Source organism: Phaenicophaeus curvirostris, chromosome 20 (assembly GCF_032191515.1).
Source record: "Phaenicophaeus curvirostris isolate KB17595 chromosome 20, BPBGC_Pcur_1.0, whole genome shotgun sequence".
In the NCBI taxonomy this organism is placed as follows: domain Eukaryota; kingdom Metazoa; phylum Chordata; class Aves; order Cuculiformes; family Cuculidae; genus Phaenicophaeus; species Phaenicophaeus curvirostris.
Window position 1 is genome coordinate 11,659,810 of NC_091411.1, and position 14,713 is coordinate 11,674,522.

A 14,713-nucleotide genomic window follows, 5' to 3' on the forward strand; every position below is an offset into this window, starting at 1 on the left:
TTCTGTTGCAACTCCATAAGGATGTGCAAGGCCCCTCTTTCTGCACATCTCACAACCTGAAGAAATAGTCACATTCTTTTCCCTTCCCATAAGCACTTTTCTACACAGGCAACAGTTAGTAGGGAGCAAAAGGAAGGGAGATGTAAAGAGGAGGTTTATACAACCACTGGTTTCTCCAATGTGGACACTGCTACAGCTCTTGGGAGGTCTAAGACCCGGCTGCATGGCCTGCAACTCTTTCTGTACTTACCCATCCTTTCAGTGGTGCCCATGTGGGGACTCTGTTGCACAAATCCCGCAGAATACGAAGGACAATTACACATGATTTTAGTCCATTTGCCCTGGCCTAAAACAAACAAAATGATTCCAATACACCTGCAAAGACCTGGCCTTCAATTTTGCTTTTCTTTTAAAATGCACAGAGTCCTGGGATAGTTGTTTGGTTTAGGGTTTTTTTATTGGTTTGTTTTGGGTTTTTTCAATATTATTACTTAATACTTAATCAGCTTCATGCAAAATAAAAACAGTTACATAAAATACTTCAATTTAGAGAGATATATAAAAAAGGAAGCAAAATGTCAAGACTGCTTTTGTAGCCTCATGACAACTCTAGACCAGCTGGCCATCTACCTGTCACGTTTGCCCTTGAGCAGTACAGTGCTGAACTCTGAATTCTAGACCTTTGTTCTATTAGGGACTAGTCAGAAATTAAAGAAGCATTAAAATTAAAACTGTCTCAAATTAAACCTCGTAAGGCTACAATAACAACAAGGTAAGAACAAAGAGCCAACCTGAAACCATTTGGCGTGCCGCAGAGACGCCAAGGCCTCCAGGCATTTCTGCCTGTCCAATAAGTCCGGAGGATCTTTCATCGCAACATTATCTACTGGTAAAAATGGGATAAAAAGAGACAGATACAATTTGACCAAGGGGTTTCTGTCACAATACAAAAAGAGCGGCAGCATCTCAATGAGATAATAAGACTCCCAGAATTTAAGTGCACAGTGTTATTTAATTTAAACAAGCCATTAAGTGCAGTAAATGTGCACATGTGCAACAGAAACAAAGGCATTCACTCCTTGTAAAATAACAGCAATAATAAAGATGGCCACTGCTACAGACAATCTGGGATCTTATTAAAAATGTAGAACACATTTCAGGGCAGAAAATAGCTGTATAGCACTTGTCCTTTTTTTTTTTTGTTGGGTTGTACTGGGCTTTTTTTCCCCTCCTTTTTCCCTTCTTTGTGACTTTTATTCCACAAAAATGGCACAGAATATCAAAGAGACAAGCTTCTTTGGACAAGAGGAAGATATTCTTGAGGGGGAATAATTTTTTTTTTTAATCAGATAGAAAATGAAGTTATGTCCATATAATTGTTGAGAATTCTAATGAAAAGCATTGAATATATTTGAAATATTCTCACATGAACAGTACTGACCAATAGCATTTAATGAAAGAAACACGTAAGAAACACCAATAAGAGATTTTTGCGGTTTGATGAATCTTTCATATAACCAGAACACATGAAAGAAGCGAGGAAACTTGGTAACTTCCAGATAATTAACGTATTGGTAGTCAGTCCCCTCTTGTAAAAATCTTCTCTTTCCAACAGCAACCAAAATCAACAGAGGAAATTCAAAGAAGGATTTGAGAGACAAGACACCGATATCTTCTATGCAGGTTTACACTTTTTTCCTCCCTCTTTCTCTTTTTCTGTCCAGCAACCAAACAAACTGCTTTTAGTAGCCACATCCCATTCTATATTAAGGGGCATGAAGCATCAGTCCTTTATTCCCTCATATTTAATTTTTTTTATCCTAAGTCATTATTAGCATCCAGATTCCCTGGAAGCTCTGAACCAAGGACAAACTCTGCATGTCTGTGAAATCAGGTTAAAAAGGCTTCAGTTTTTAGCTGACATGAGAAGAAAGTACTGGAAGACCTAAATTAATCTATGGCTCAACTAAAACTGTGAATATGTTATTTACCTATGAAATAAATAGTAACTGGGTACTTAAATAATTTAGAAATATAGTCCTCCTATGACTCATAATGGTCAGTTCTCCAGGTCTTGGGAGTCTTACTCCGGTAAATCACATCATGTCACAATGGATAAAAGAGCCTAGATCCAAAAAGAAAACCAACAAACCAGTGTAAACCTGAACAGAAGCAGGGACCTTGTCTGACAGTTCCCAGCTGTGGTTTGCGCCTGCTGGCTCAGCTGTCAGCAGAAGACGTAAGTGCTATAAGCTTATTTTCTAACCCCAATGAACTTTGCAGCAGATATTTGCATTGTTTCTTAATGCCTTCATCAACAGTATTACAATACTGGGATTAATCACCCCTCTCGCCTGTTTTCCAAATGAAAGCTGCAAAGTCTCAAAGCATTGGATTTCCATGAGCACTAAAGGTCACTTTGAAGCACAAGGTTCACTTCTAAATTTCCTTTGCAGTTTCATAATTTTCAGGATTAGTGTTTTGCGGCACACAATGACTCAATGTACAGCTATGGAGTTCAGTGAAACTTCACTGGGGACAATATAAACATCTGCTCCAAGCTCATGTATTGTATAAAACACCTACTGTCAATGAATGATCAGAATCTTATTTTAAAACGTTAGAAATGGCAAAGGTGACTGACTGCAAAATCATTAATTTTTGGCAAACAACTGGATATTTAAATGCCTGCAGACTTGTACTTAGCACTGTACAAGGCTTTGCTAAAGCACGTTGCAGCCATTGAGAAAGTAAATAGATTTTTCCTTTAAACAAACCAAAACAGAACACGTGCTGCCTGTCATTTGGGTGAACAAAAAGGCTTTTCTGTTCACATAAGATCTAATTTGTTTTCAACAAGTTAGAGCTTTACTTTTCCCTGCAGGATTAAGGCTGTTTCCAAAGGTCTAAACTCCAAATGTCTTGGGGAACACTGCCCGTTACAGACTCGGCACTCATGTCCTGAGTACCTTGGCAGATGATGCCGTCAGTCAGCTTTGGGGTGCAAGATTCTATTAAACAGAAAGATGACGAGAACAGGCAGTGAAGAGGGCGAGCGGCTTGCAGCAGGCTCCCGGTGGACACCCTCAGGAGCGCGGCATGTCTCTTCATGCTCTGCCAGTCAGGAAAGTGAGACCCAATCGAAATTTTCAAATGTGATTGCAAAGCTTTACTGGTTTTCTTGTGGTTTTAACAAGGGCAATGACACAAGGAGTTTAATAAACAGTCAATGATAAAGCCCTGGCATTAGCTCACACTCTGCAACACATCCCCACTCACTGTATTCTCTTCACATGGCGGCTGCCAACTTGATCCATTTGCAGGCAGCCGTAGGAGGAGCGCGCTCTTCTCCGCAGAGGGAGGGTACAGCTGGGGCTGTGGCCCTGCAGAGGCGCTTGGCACCTCTGGGCATCGCTGGCTGCAACTCTTTATGCAGTCGGTGCTCAAGGAGCAAGGTTGATTTCAGCCCCGCTTTGGGAAATGAACTTGTTTATTATTATGTAAGCTCCTTGTTACCATATGCTCAGTAACAACTGATGTGCAAGCTACGAGGTTCTGGTCTGGAAAGCCCAATTTATATTTGATGCTATGACTAAACATTCCATTTCTTAAGAAGTTTAAATTTAAACACTGATGCAAAATGCAGGAATTTTAGGTGCTTGACTTCTCAACTTGACATGAGAAAGCAGAGCTTTATGGATAGCCATTTGTGAGAAACACCGAAATGCACACACACACTGGTCCAGTATTTATTTTTGCTAACAAGTAGCAAAAACAAATAGGACAAACACCACATCTTAAACATGAACACTCTTCCAAAGAGGTGGGGACTGAAGAGAAATCCAGGAATGTTTTTCGATGCATTCTGACATCAGGGCATGAAGGCACACACAGCATTCCTACAGAACAGATGGGAGCACCGACCTGGCGGGCGGGTGCCTGGCCTGGCAGGCGGGTTAGGGGACAGATTAGTGCTGACCGCAGCCACCGAAACCTTGGCCAGTTTCACGCAGGCTCCGCTGCTGCAGTGCTCCCGGCCGGAGGCGCTGGGGCAAAGCGGGGCAGCGCCTGGACCCAAGGGTCCATCTTACATGTGAGATGAAAGGCAAGTTGGCAAGCGTTCTGAGCTCCTTCATTCAAAAAATAGTATGGGATAAACTGAAGGCAGTTGTTAAAACTGCAGAGAAAATATATTCGGGGGTATTGAAAAATATATGACAGTGCTTTCTCTGGAGATCAGGGTACTTTCTCCAGACGGTTTCTCTGAGCGTTTTCCCTTGATACTAGGCATGAAACTGTTTTGGCCTGAATCTAAGTGACCTAAATATGGTTGGAACTATGGGGGAAAAAAAAAGTATTCTCATCTCTTTTCAATTTACTTAGTGACAACACGTAACGTTTCACATACCTTTGAAAAGCACTGTGATAAATGTCTGCTCACTTGTGATGAACCTTCCGTTAAAGACCTGGGCTGTAAACCAGGCTCATTATCCTACCCAGCTCCACAGACAGGACAGTAACTGCACTCAGAGGTAGGAAACCATTGCATTTAAAAAAATATATTACTATGGAATTTTGAAAAATATTTTCAGACTGAAAACAAACCAGAACCCCTACATTTTAGATACAAGAAAGTAAAAATTCAAATCCTCATTCAGTCTGAGATGAATTGCGGAGTCCCTACAGTTCACAGCCACAACAGCATCACTTTGTGCAAGAAAATACTTGGACAGAAGTCTTTGTGCAAAGCTCTATCCCCTCGTGAGCATCTAACAAACCCTTCGTCATTAAAATTTGATCTGCACTTTGTGCTCTTTCTCACGAACGTGGATCAGCAGCAACAACTACAGGGCTGATCTCAGCATCTTATGGGAAACCGGAGAACAACTACGGTAATATGCAGTTTGTTTTTAAAGGTCTTGCTAGAGAGCACGGTTACTAATTTGAGAATGAACGGAGACTGCAAATAGGAAATCTTTGCCATTCATCTGTTTTGTAAGATTTTTCTGCATCCAAAGGCTGCCAGGGTTCCATTTCACTCCACAGGGGTCCTTCCTGCCTTTGCCCCAGACAGAAGCGAAGAGAAACTGACCAACATTTCTCATTGTGTCGGTTTTTCATGTGGGAGAAGGGAGGAAGCAAAGGACTTGTGGCAAGTCTAGAAATGGGAGGAGCGCGACAGGGAGTTCCCTAGCCCACATGGGCCCAGCTGCCTCAGTTGTCATGACAGAGAGTGGCCAGTTGGTCAAAGGTCTGACATCATCCAGTGGCAAAGTTTCTAGGGATAGGTTTGGGAAGCAGAAATTACTGACAAGGTTTTAAAAATAAAACAAAGTATGGCTACGTTTGCTCTTCACTATTTCTCTTGGTTCGTTTTCAACCTCGTTGTCACTGAAAGTCAAGACGCCTCTAACAAGGGGCACGTCACTACCTTGGACACCAGGCAGTCAGGGAGAAGGAACAGAAAGAAACTCAGCCACAGCTTTCTATATCTGTTTTGTTCTAAGGACATGAGGTACAACGTTCAATTCAGAAGCAGAAGTGCTGACTTGTAGCACTGTAACTTCAACCGTATCCCAGTTAGGAAATTCTTAAAGCTAGAAACATACACGTGTGTATCATCAGTTAATAAAAATTGAGGGCCAGGATGACATACTTGCGAGCTTTGCAGGAGATTGTTTTTTATGTAAAAAGAGAAACAATTTTATGAGATTTCCAAGATACTACGAACCAATCCCACTTGACTGACTTCATTTGAAAACAAGACTGTGCAGCGCCAGGTGCTCAAGAATTAACTAGCAAGTCTGAAAGAAAGGAGAACCAAGATCTAATTGTGTGTCACTGTTTACACTGCAGCAACACTGCTTGCAAGCGAAAGCCATGCAGATTCACATGAAAATCAAGTGACTCTTGTCTTTTTAAGATACAAATAATGTGACCTATTCACAATAGCCAATCTAGTCAGCGTGTGATGCACAATTGAAGACAAAGCCTACTCCCCAGTTAACCCTGTGCTGCACAGTCAGGGCATTTAGATAGAACAGTCTCAAAACCAAGTTAAAACGCTCTCTGTACCTCCTTCCTTCTTCTCTGCTTCATCTCGAATGAGAGGGGATGTAAGTATCACCTTCAAAGTTAGCTTGGGCTCCTTTGTGTTATGAATAATAATAGCTGCCTCATTTACATGCTCCTCCACGAGATACTTCTCTTCTGTAAGTTTCTGAAAGTCACCAAGAAAGATTTCAAGAATCTCCAAGTCAACTGAAAACCCGCAGAACCTCTTAACTAAAGCAAAGCCTAAAAGACACTGCAATAACAAACAAGTCTTTGCCTCCCTCATTAAAAACAAACAGGACAACCCCAGTCATGTGCTTCCAAAACAGGTCTGCAGCAGATTTAATGAGAACGCTAACTACTTACACAATATTATCACCTTTTTTTTTAATAAATTCAGAAGCTGACTTTCATAGCTGTGTGTGAAATGCCACCAGCACCTTTTGTTCTAAGTACGCGCTTCTCCGTAACCCTGCCTCTAAATGTACAAGCGCTCTCAGATGCGGTCTGACCAACACAGCCGTGACTGTCCATGCAAATGGGTGACAGATTCCAGTGCAGGAGCCACACCAGCTCGCCTTGTCCACGTACCTGCTGTGCAGTATGACCAAACACACCACAGTCATCTCCTACCAATCCCACAGGACTCTTCAGATGGCCTAGCAATAGATTTTACCACCTCTCTAAACAGCCTATTCCGATTTCTAGCCACACTTATAATTTAGATGACCTATTTTGCAACAAAGTGCTCCTTGCTCCTTCCTCTTTTAGTATCACAACAATACATTGAATAGTTTTTAAATTGTTTCCAATAACCTTTTTATTTCTCGCTTAATTTCTTTTGTAGATAATGCTACGAACTGCCTTATAATTAGTTCCATCCATGTGCGTTGCATCAGAGTTATCTCAAATGATCTCTATCTGCAGGTCTTTCAGCAGTCCCTTGGGCCCTCTCTCAGACTCCAAGAGTGCAAAGATAAGCACAGATGGCTCCTCATGTTTGTGAGTTTGTTTCAGCAACACCACACAATTAGAACATATCTAATACGCATTCTAACTTTTTCCCTTTTGTGATCTTCACTACTTCAGCTCCTTTATTGTTAGGATGAAAACATTGAAGCATCTGCTCCCTACAGCCTTCAACAGAGTGTTTAACATCTCTGTACCTCGTTTGCTCTTTTTGTCCACTAATGGGCCTACACCCTCCTCCTCCCTCCTGTATCCGATGTGGCTACAGAACACCTCGCTGTCTTTTATGCCCATGATAGCTGCAGCTTGTTTCACGAGTCAGATTCCTCTTACCTTGTGTTTTCTGCAATCCCTTTCCTGATGGTGCTTTCCCACAGGATTTACCTACTTGTCCCTTGAATTCACTGCAGTCTTCACACCTCTAAATGCATCGGTTCTGTTCAGCCATTCTCTTTTTTTTTTTTAAGCATATGCTAATTTTTATCACTTTCAACCCTTCTCATCCCATGCCTCACTACAAATAAGTAAAGTTTGCTCTTTACTACTCAATACATCCCTATTATTTCCAAACAAGTAAAATTTAGTCTTTGTTGCTCAGAGTTCCTTAGCATTTCCAGCTATGGATAGGGCCACATCCACAGGCACAACGTTCTCATTAAAACAAGCCCTTCATCTGAACAAGTGAACGGTGAGAACAAACAGCTGCCAAGAACAATAAAGCCCACACTGTGTATGTGGAAAGGCAGAAAAGTGGATCAGGTGGAAAGCAGATGGAGCTTGGACATAGTTTGGAGAGAGGGAGCATACTTCAGGGCACTGTTTCTCAGTAGTGGTCTCTGTCAGTCTGGAAGCTGGACTGATTATTCAGACTTTGAACCCTGTCAGAAAGGCATTATCCCCAGCTGCTTTAATGAGACCAATATCAGCTTTAAGTGCTGCCTAATGGACGCCAATCTCAGAACCAAATAGCCACAAATAAAAACAGCTATGAGCGACCACCTGAAGTGACTTGTTCTCACTTCACAAGTAGAGAGACATTTATCTTGGAGCAGCCCAAGCGAAGCAGTGCAGCTGCAGTGTAGACCTTAAGGTTGAGGCGAGACAACAAGGCAGACTAAATCACATGCTCATGTAGGGAGGATTTCTGGGACTGCAGTTTGGCTCATGTTAGTGGTTGGACCAGAGCAAAAATGAACTGGATTAGGTACCAAACAGAAAGGTTAGCTGCTATCATAGGAAAAGTGACATCACAGATGGGGATCAGACAACAACAAGAATAAGATGTGAAATTTTGTGAATAGCTACTTCACATCCCCCCCACATTAAACACCTCACACACCCTAGATGTCATCCTACATTCAAAGGAAGTTTCTTTAATCTGTATCACTTGTCTTTTCTCCTGGAACAAATTCCATCCCTTTCCCAAGCACGCCGTGCAGTGCCATCAGCCACTGCTGCATGACAACCTAGCAGGTTGACTCACCTGAATTTGAGCTGGGAGATTGTCTTTAACTATAGACAACAAGGTCTTTGTGGGTTTTTCTTTGCACATGAGAACCAGCTCCAGATCCATATCATCTTTTATCAGCAAGCCCTTTGCAACCAAGCCAATTCTCATAACACCACACAATGTCCGACCACCTTGATCCCTGGAAATGAAACAATTTAGAGTAATTAAAATGGTATTTTCTACATTCAAAATACTTGAATGAGACCACTGACTGCTGAAGTGCTGTATCCCTGCTTAGAAAATGAAAAGCACGGCTTCCATTTATGCAAGTAGCTCCTACGGAAAAAAATAATTAATTAAAGCACTGATTTGCAATTCATGTGGATGCAGATGTTGCCCAGCTCAAGTCACAAAGCTTCACAGCTCAGAAAGTCCACATTCAGTGTCTAAAGATCTACAAACTGAGTAGAAAAACTGATCTAGAGCAGCTCTCTGACTGAAATCCTGTTTTCAGGAGTGATCCCTGTTGTCTTTTAGCGACACTCCAACTTTAAACAAGGCCACACATATTTTCAACATTTTTTTTTCAGCTGATCCATGCATTCAAACCTTTATCTATTCAAACCTTTTTAAAACAGTGCAACCAACTTCTGCAGTTTTAGCCCATAACTACAAACAGACATTTCAGGAAAACCGCTCACTTCAAAAAGTCTTCCAGGCACAATTCCTTCCAACAACTCTTAACTGACACCTAAAGGAACAGAGATTCGAGTACTAGTTTCTTCTCTCCAGCTAAAGTTTAGGGAAGCATTTAAGAGCCACAGTAAACATAACTTTCAGAGCAACAGAAGAACAGCTATGTTTTGAGTACTGAGAGAAAGACTGCAACAAAAAACAGTTTAGTAGACCAGGATTGATTAAAAACATCAAGAAAAATGCATCTTTGACAGTTCAACGCCAGCTGTTGCCACACAACACATCTCACTAGTGCACATCACCATTACAAACCTCCCTAAACGCAGGTGGTGAGTGAAGGTGGTAAACTGCCTCAGCCAGAAAGGCGGCATCCCTGCTCACACCACACTGATCATCCAGAGGGAGGGAATGGATAGAAAACAACCCCCCCCCAGACCCAGTCACACCATGATCAAAGGTCACCACAGAGATCCGAAGCTTCAATTCAAATGCCTTCATCTAATAACTGCACTTCATCTGTGTGCTTTGAAGGGAGAGGGCATGAACCAGTGCTTTTATGTAAAAATACTCAGTTTTAAGTAGTTTGCTACTTCTGTTTGAATACATTTCACACCAGAGGAAAAAAAAAAAAAAAGAGAGAGATCGCAGCTCAGCTTACACAAAACTGCCCATGATCAGACTTGTGTCTGTTAAATATTTATTATGGAACACAGAAAGCCACAGGCGTCAAATGAGGGCCATTTGTATATTTACTTTTCTAAGGCTACCAAACAAATGGTCTTCGTGCTGCTGAACATCTCCTATGTGGATCAGTGCATTCCAAGTAGGTAGTGCTGTGTTTAAATTTCATGCAGAGCAAGCAGTTTGTTTCAACAGCTCCCCAGCTCACAACCTCCTCCTAGAGATAATCCAGGGCAAACTTACATGTTAAGAAAGAAACCCATGGAAAAACACTACTAATATTTGATGAACTTTCCCCAGAATCCATAATGCTGTTGGGAAAACAGATCAAGTCATGAATGCTTTCTGCTCCACCCACCCATACAGGAGCACGTTTCTTGTGCTTGTATTAAGCCAGTAATATTCAGAGTAAGATCTCCCTCCATTACCTGCACTGAATCATACCTTACTCCAGAAGAACACAGTAGAGGTTTGGGCTGGGACAGTTACATTTCTTCATACTGACATGTATGGGGCTGTGTTTTGGATTTGCAATGGATTTTTGCATTCCTGTGTTAAAATTGCTGAAAAGCATCTCCTGAACGCAACTTCATGGTAAAATAAATAATGGAATAGAGAGCAACTGCTGCCCACATTGGGCTTATTGCTATTCCCTGCACTCGCCCTATGCGCTCCCACCTCAAAGAATCTAAAGAAATTCGTTTCCTTCTATGAACATTCATATGCAACAGAATCAAGCAACACTGCAACTCTTATTTAGCAGGAAAGGAACCCTTTCAGAGCTGTACAGTGACACATTATGAGGCTCGGCTCACTCACTTGGCATTGCTTTCTGCAGCTTCCTCCTTTGCTTCCACATCAGCCTCACATTTCGTAGACTTGTTTTTTTCATCCATCCAGTCAGAGACATGCTTAAGGGCACATTCTACTGTTGATACCATGTTCTGGACAGCTTCAAGTTCCTCTGGAGATGGATAAATGGTTGAATGTTTCACCATAACATGGCGGTCATCATTAGCAAAAGATCGGATAGATCTCTGTTATGAAGTGGGAAACGGGGGAAAAAAGAAGATGGTTACTGGATTATCAATAGAAGAACATTGCTTGAATGGGAATCTTCCCTGACAGATGTAGGAAAGCATTTTACGATGACCATTGCTTATAATCTTGAAGGAGTGACTTCTTATCTTTATTTAAATAAATTTTAAAAAGACAAAATAAAGAAATCAAACACCAGTGCAAAATTTGGCATTAAGCTGGTACAACACTACCTCAGGATGAGATAAACTGTGCTGCAGAATTACGTTTCTCCCCATCCATGTATGACTAGACAAGTCTAGACTGCTGTATCAGATTAGTTGCTACAGACATCTACAAATTAATCAACTGAATTCCATCTTTTGTCTGCTATGTCCATCGTAACCAAAGTTGTGACACCATATGCACTTGGCACAAGTCAAGAGAGAGAGAATGCAGGACAATTCAGGTCATAAAAGCAACTCATCAGTGGGGGTCTGGTATTATCCCAAGTATTTTCATAGGCTGCAAAATGCTTCCAGGAGGTCCCTCTTGTGGCTTATCCGCAGCACAGATACAGCCGGCAGCTGCAGTTCAGCACTGAGAACTGACAAGCTGCATTCATTAATTCACCCATACCATCTCTTATCTCGTGAAACATCAATTAGGAAAACAGTCAAACAGGAACAAATTAGTAACTCCTAGTTTAGAAGACATTTGTTTTCTTTTCTACTGAAGAGTGCCTGACAAGACCAATTCTTCATTACAATTTAGGCAAAAAATAATAGCAAAATAGGACACTATTTAAAATACAATATATTGACAACTCTGCTTTGTCGAGTGCTCTTCCTGCCTTTGTGCTCTGTAACAGGTAAAAGTTTCATATTAAGGTCTCTTTCTCTAAACACACAGGCATCAGCAGCAATCAAATACTCAAGTGTTAGAGAACTGCATTTAAAATTCATTGCATTTATTCTCATGCCCATTTTCTCAGTAATAAGCTTAAGAGGACTTAAAATACATAAATATGCTTAAACTGCTCTCCACAGGTATTTTTCAGGAAGGGGGTAGGTTTATTGCCTTTCTGTGAATGCATCCTCAGACTCTTACCATCACAACACTCTGGACTTGCACAGCTTTACACATCCAACACCTCAGGCATTCCCACTTTGCAACCAGTACCAGGGAGAGTAGAAATGACTCCTCACTTCAACAACACAAAGCGAGCATGTGCGACTACACACGTTTCATCTGCAGGTTTATTATCAAGGTGTGCATGGAATCATATTCAATCACACACACGCAAACATGAGTAATCAACACCTGCTGTTGTGAGGAAGCAGCTGAAGGGGAGTATCAGCGTTTGGTTATGCAATCTGCAAGTTCAAGGTCACCCAAGCTGTTTGCTACAGCCTGCTAATGCCAGTTTTATTAGAAAACCTTACGAGCATCCCCTTCAGTCGTATTTAATAATTCATGCAAGGCAGGCTCACAAGACAACTCTCTGGCTTTAAGAGGCTGACAATATATCAGCCCTCTCTGGCTTTGCTCACAGTATGCAGTACCATCTCCAATTCAGTGCAAGGTCAGAAAATCCCCTCACTCGGGTTTTATCAGGCCCCACGCAAGACTATCAGCAGAGAATATTTTTAATGCAACTCCATGAAAGATGACAAATACCTACCATGGTTTGTTAGTGTTTCAGCTCTCTCCTCCTCCTTTTCTCCTTTTCCCTTCTCCTTGGTGTCTTTGCTAAGCACTGTTTTGCCTGACAGAACCTCTTCATAAGCCTCTCAGTCTCTTGACAGCTCAAGAGTTCATACAGCCAAGGTGCTCTGGGAGTCACTTCCTGTAATTCACCTGCAAAAGAGAGAAGCAACTTCAAACCAGAGGCAATGGCATTGTTAATTCCAGTAAGTGCTCAATGCAGCACACGAAGTCAAACCACTGATTAAAGCAAGCAGGCTTCAAGATGGGGAGGCAGTCGCTGAACCATTTATTCCTGAGCAAGCAGATGTCACTGTGGAAAGCCACTTTTTGTAGCGTGCCCACACGTATGAAACAACTTTCCCATGCCAGGGAGAGCTTATCCCAGTGTGGTTTGTCAGCTGCCTAGCAATCTACATTTCTGATTTGAGGAAGACGCGAAATCCAGCTTCTCAAATATGCTCTACATGAAACCAGCTCAAAAGTCTCTATTTTTATGTTGCATCCATATCAGGAATCAAACACACTATATTTAGTTATCACAAAGTAATTATCAGTTGAAATTCCCAGCGTAGCCCTTGATCCCAAACGTGTCAGGTGCTGCACAAGAACTGAGACTTCATATGGCAATAACTACAAGCTGTTATTTAAAAAAAAAAAAAAAAGACGACAAGCACATTCTAACAAACTGCAGATGTGAGACTTGTGACAATGTTCAGCTGAAATCACCCACACCGCCCTTGCTGCCCATGTGCTGCTTTTCACAGCACACAACATTTAGAAGAACCTGCAAAACCAGCCCTCTTGTACGGAACTGGGAAACACACTGGGACTGGCAGAGCGAGGAACTGCACACCTGGGGAAGAAGAGAATAACAGAGCAGGTAACGTGCGAGAGGAAAGCATAAGCTCATTGCATCACAAGACACCAGTCCTTGCAGAAAACCCCTGCTTTCCTTTCACTGCGCATATTATTGCAGCAGCTTCTCAGCAATATTTTGAAGCAACTGGAAACCCAGTTAGTAAATTTCTGCAGACTGAGGCACGCACTCAAACATTTTCCTTTTCTCCTCTGCTGATCCTCCCTCTCTAGCAACGTGTTACATATTTTCTGTCAGAGAAACCTGACGTTGTTAGAGATTAAAAGCATGTACAGCAACAGCAGAGGGATGGGCGAGATGACTTGAAAGCCAAGTAGATGCCTAAGCCTCAAGGGTGTGACAGGGAATAAGTGAAGTGTTGCAGCCCATAGAGATTTGAACATGCCAGGAGAAAGACAAAAACAAATCCCGCTTTGCTATTTTCCTTGTTAAGAAGAAATGAAGGAGGTTTACAGGACCAATAGCTTTGGCAGCAAGTGCCTGATGTTTGTTCGTATCTCACGCCACTGAATTTAGGATGTGGAACTGGGTAAAACAAAGAGCAGCCAGACAAGAACACTGTGCAGGGGCCTGTCTGCTCCAGCAGCTAAAGACTGCCAAGGAAGAAACCCCAAGAGAGGTAAATGCAGGCATGCTAAAAATACTTGGGCAAAGCAAGCTAATGAAAACCCTGCTGGACCTTGCTTCTTTTCACAAAGGCTATATACCCTACCAAGATATGCTAACACTATCAAATTGCTTCCCAGAAGCTCTCAAGGAAGTGGATGTTCTTTCGCAGGACCAGACTCCTCTCCTAAGAGATCCTGGAAGTCCAGCAGTGCCGCTGGAAGGAAAAACAAGCAAAGATTACTGCTTTGGCACTGTTGACTCCAAGTTTGTCATAAGCTCTTCCACACTGAACAGCCTTTCACCATCCCCAGGAGCAAACAGATTCTTTACGAGGTCGTTTTGTTTTGCTGTTCTATAATCATAACATGCTTTCTAAGTCAGCAGATGGCAAGCTAGAGAGACTTTTAGGAGACATGTTTCCAGATCATCTATCTATTTCAAATTAATTCTCTCTTCAAGCTGAATTCCAGTTATCTTCCCATGTGCTTCTTCCCTGTGACTCCTACATTTCACATTTTCAGTTTGCTGTCTTCTGTGGTAACTGTAACTTGGCAATTCCAGGGAGGGAGTAGGGCACTGGAATGTGTTGCTGACTTCAGCATATGCCCAGTACAACGTCTCTAGACTCCAAGCAACACTCCAGCCTGGCC

The 14,713-nt window shown here is 42.0% G+C and overlaps 1 protein-coding gene across 9 annotated transcripts in view; it reads right to left on the reverse strand.

The window, feature by feature from the left end:
* The window catches only part of STRBP (spermatid perinuclear RNA binding protein), a 63,775-nt gene that overhangs the window by 27,140 nt on the left and 21,922 nt on the right, over nt 1-14,713 (reverse strand). For 6 of the 9 annotated variants that reach the window (XM_069873553.1, XM_069873552.1, XM_069873547.1 and 3 more), the window contains exons 2-7: nt 12,552-12,727; nt 10,670-10,887; nt 8,507-8,672; nt 6,076-6,220; nt 792-886; nt 251-346 (exon numbers count right to left, since the gene is read on the reverse strand). In XM_069873553.1, the coding sequence (XP_069729654.1) occupies nt 251-346; nt 792-886; nt 6,076-6,220; nt 8,507-8,672; nt 10,670-10,887; nt 12,552-12,554 (723 nt within the window). In that variant the 5' untranslated portion in view covers nt 12,555-12,727. The remainder of the gene's footprint in view (nt 1-250; nt 347-791; nt 887-6,075; nt 6,221-8,506; nt 8,673-10,669; nt 10,888-12,551; nt 12,728-14,713) is intronic. The other 3 variants (XM_069873551.1, XM_069873548.1, XM_069873554.1) reach the window with 2 other exon arrangements.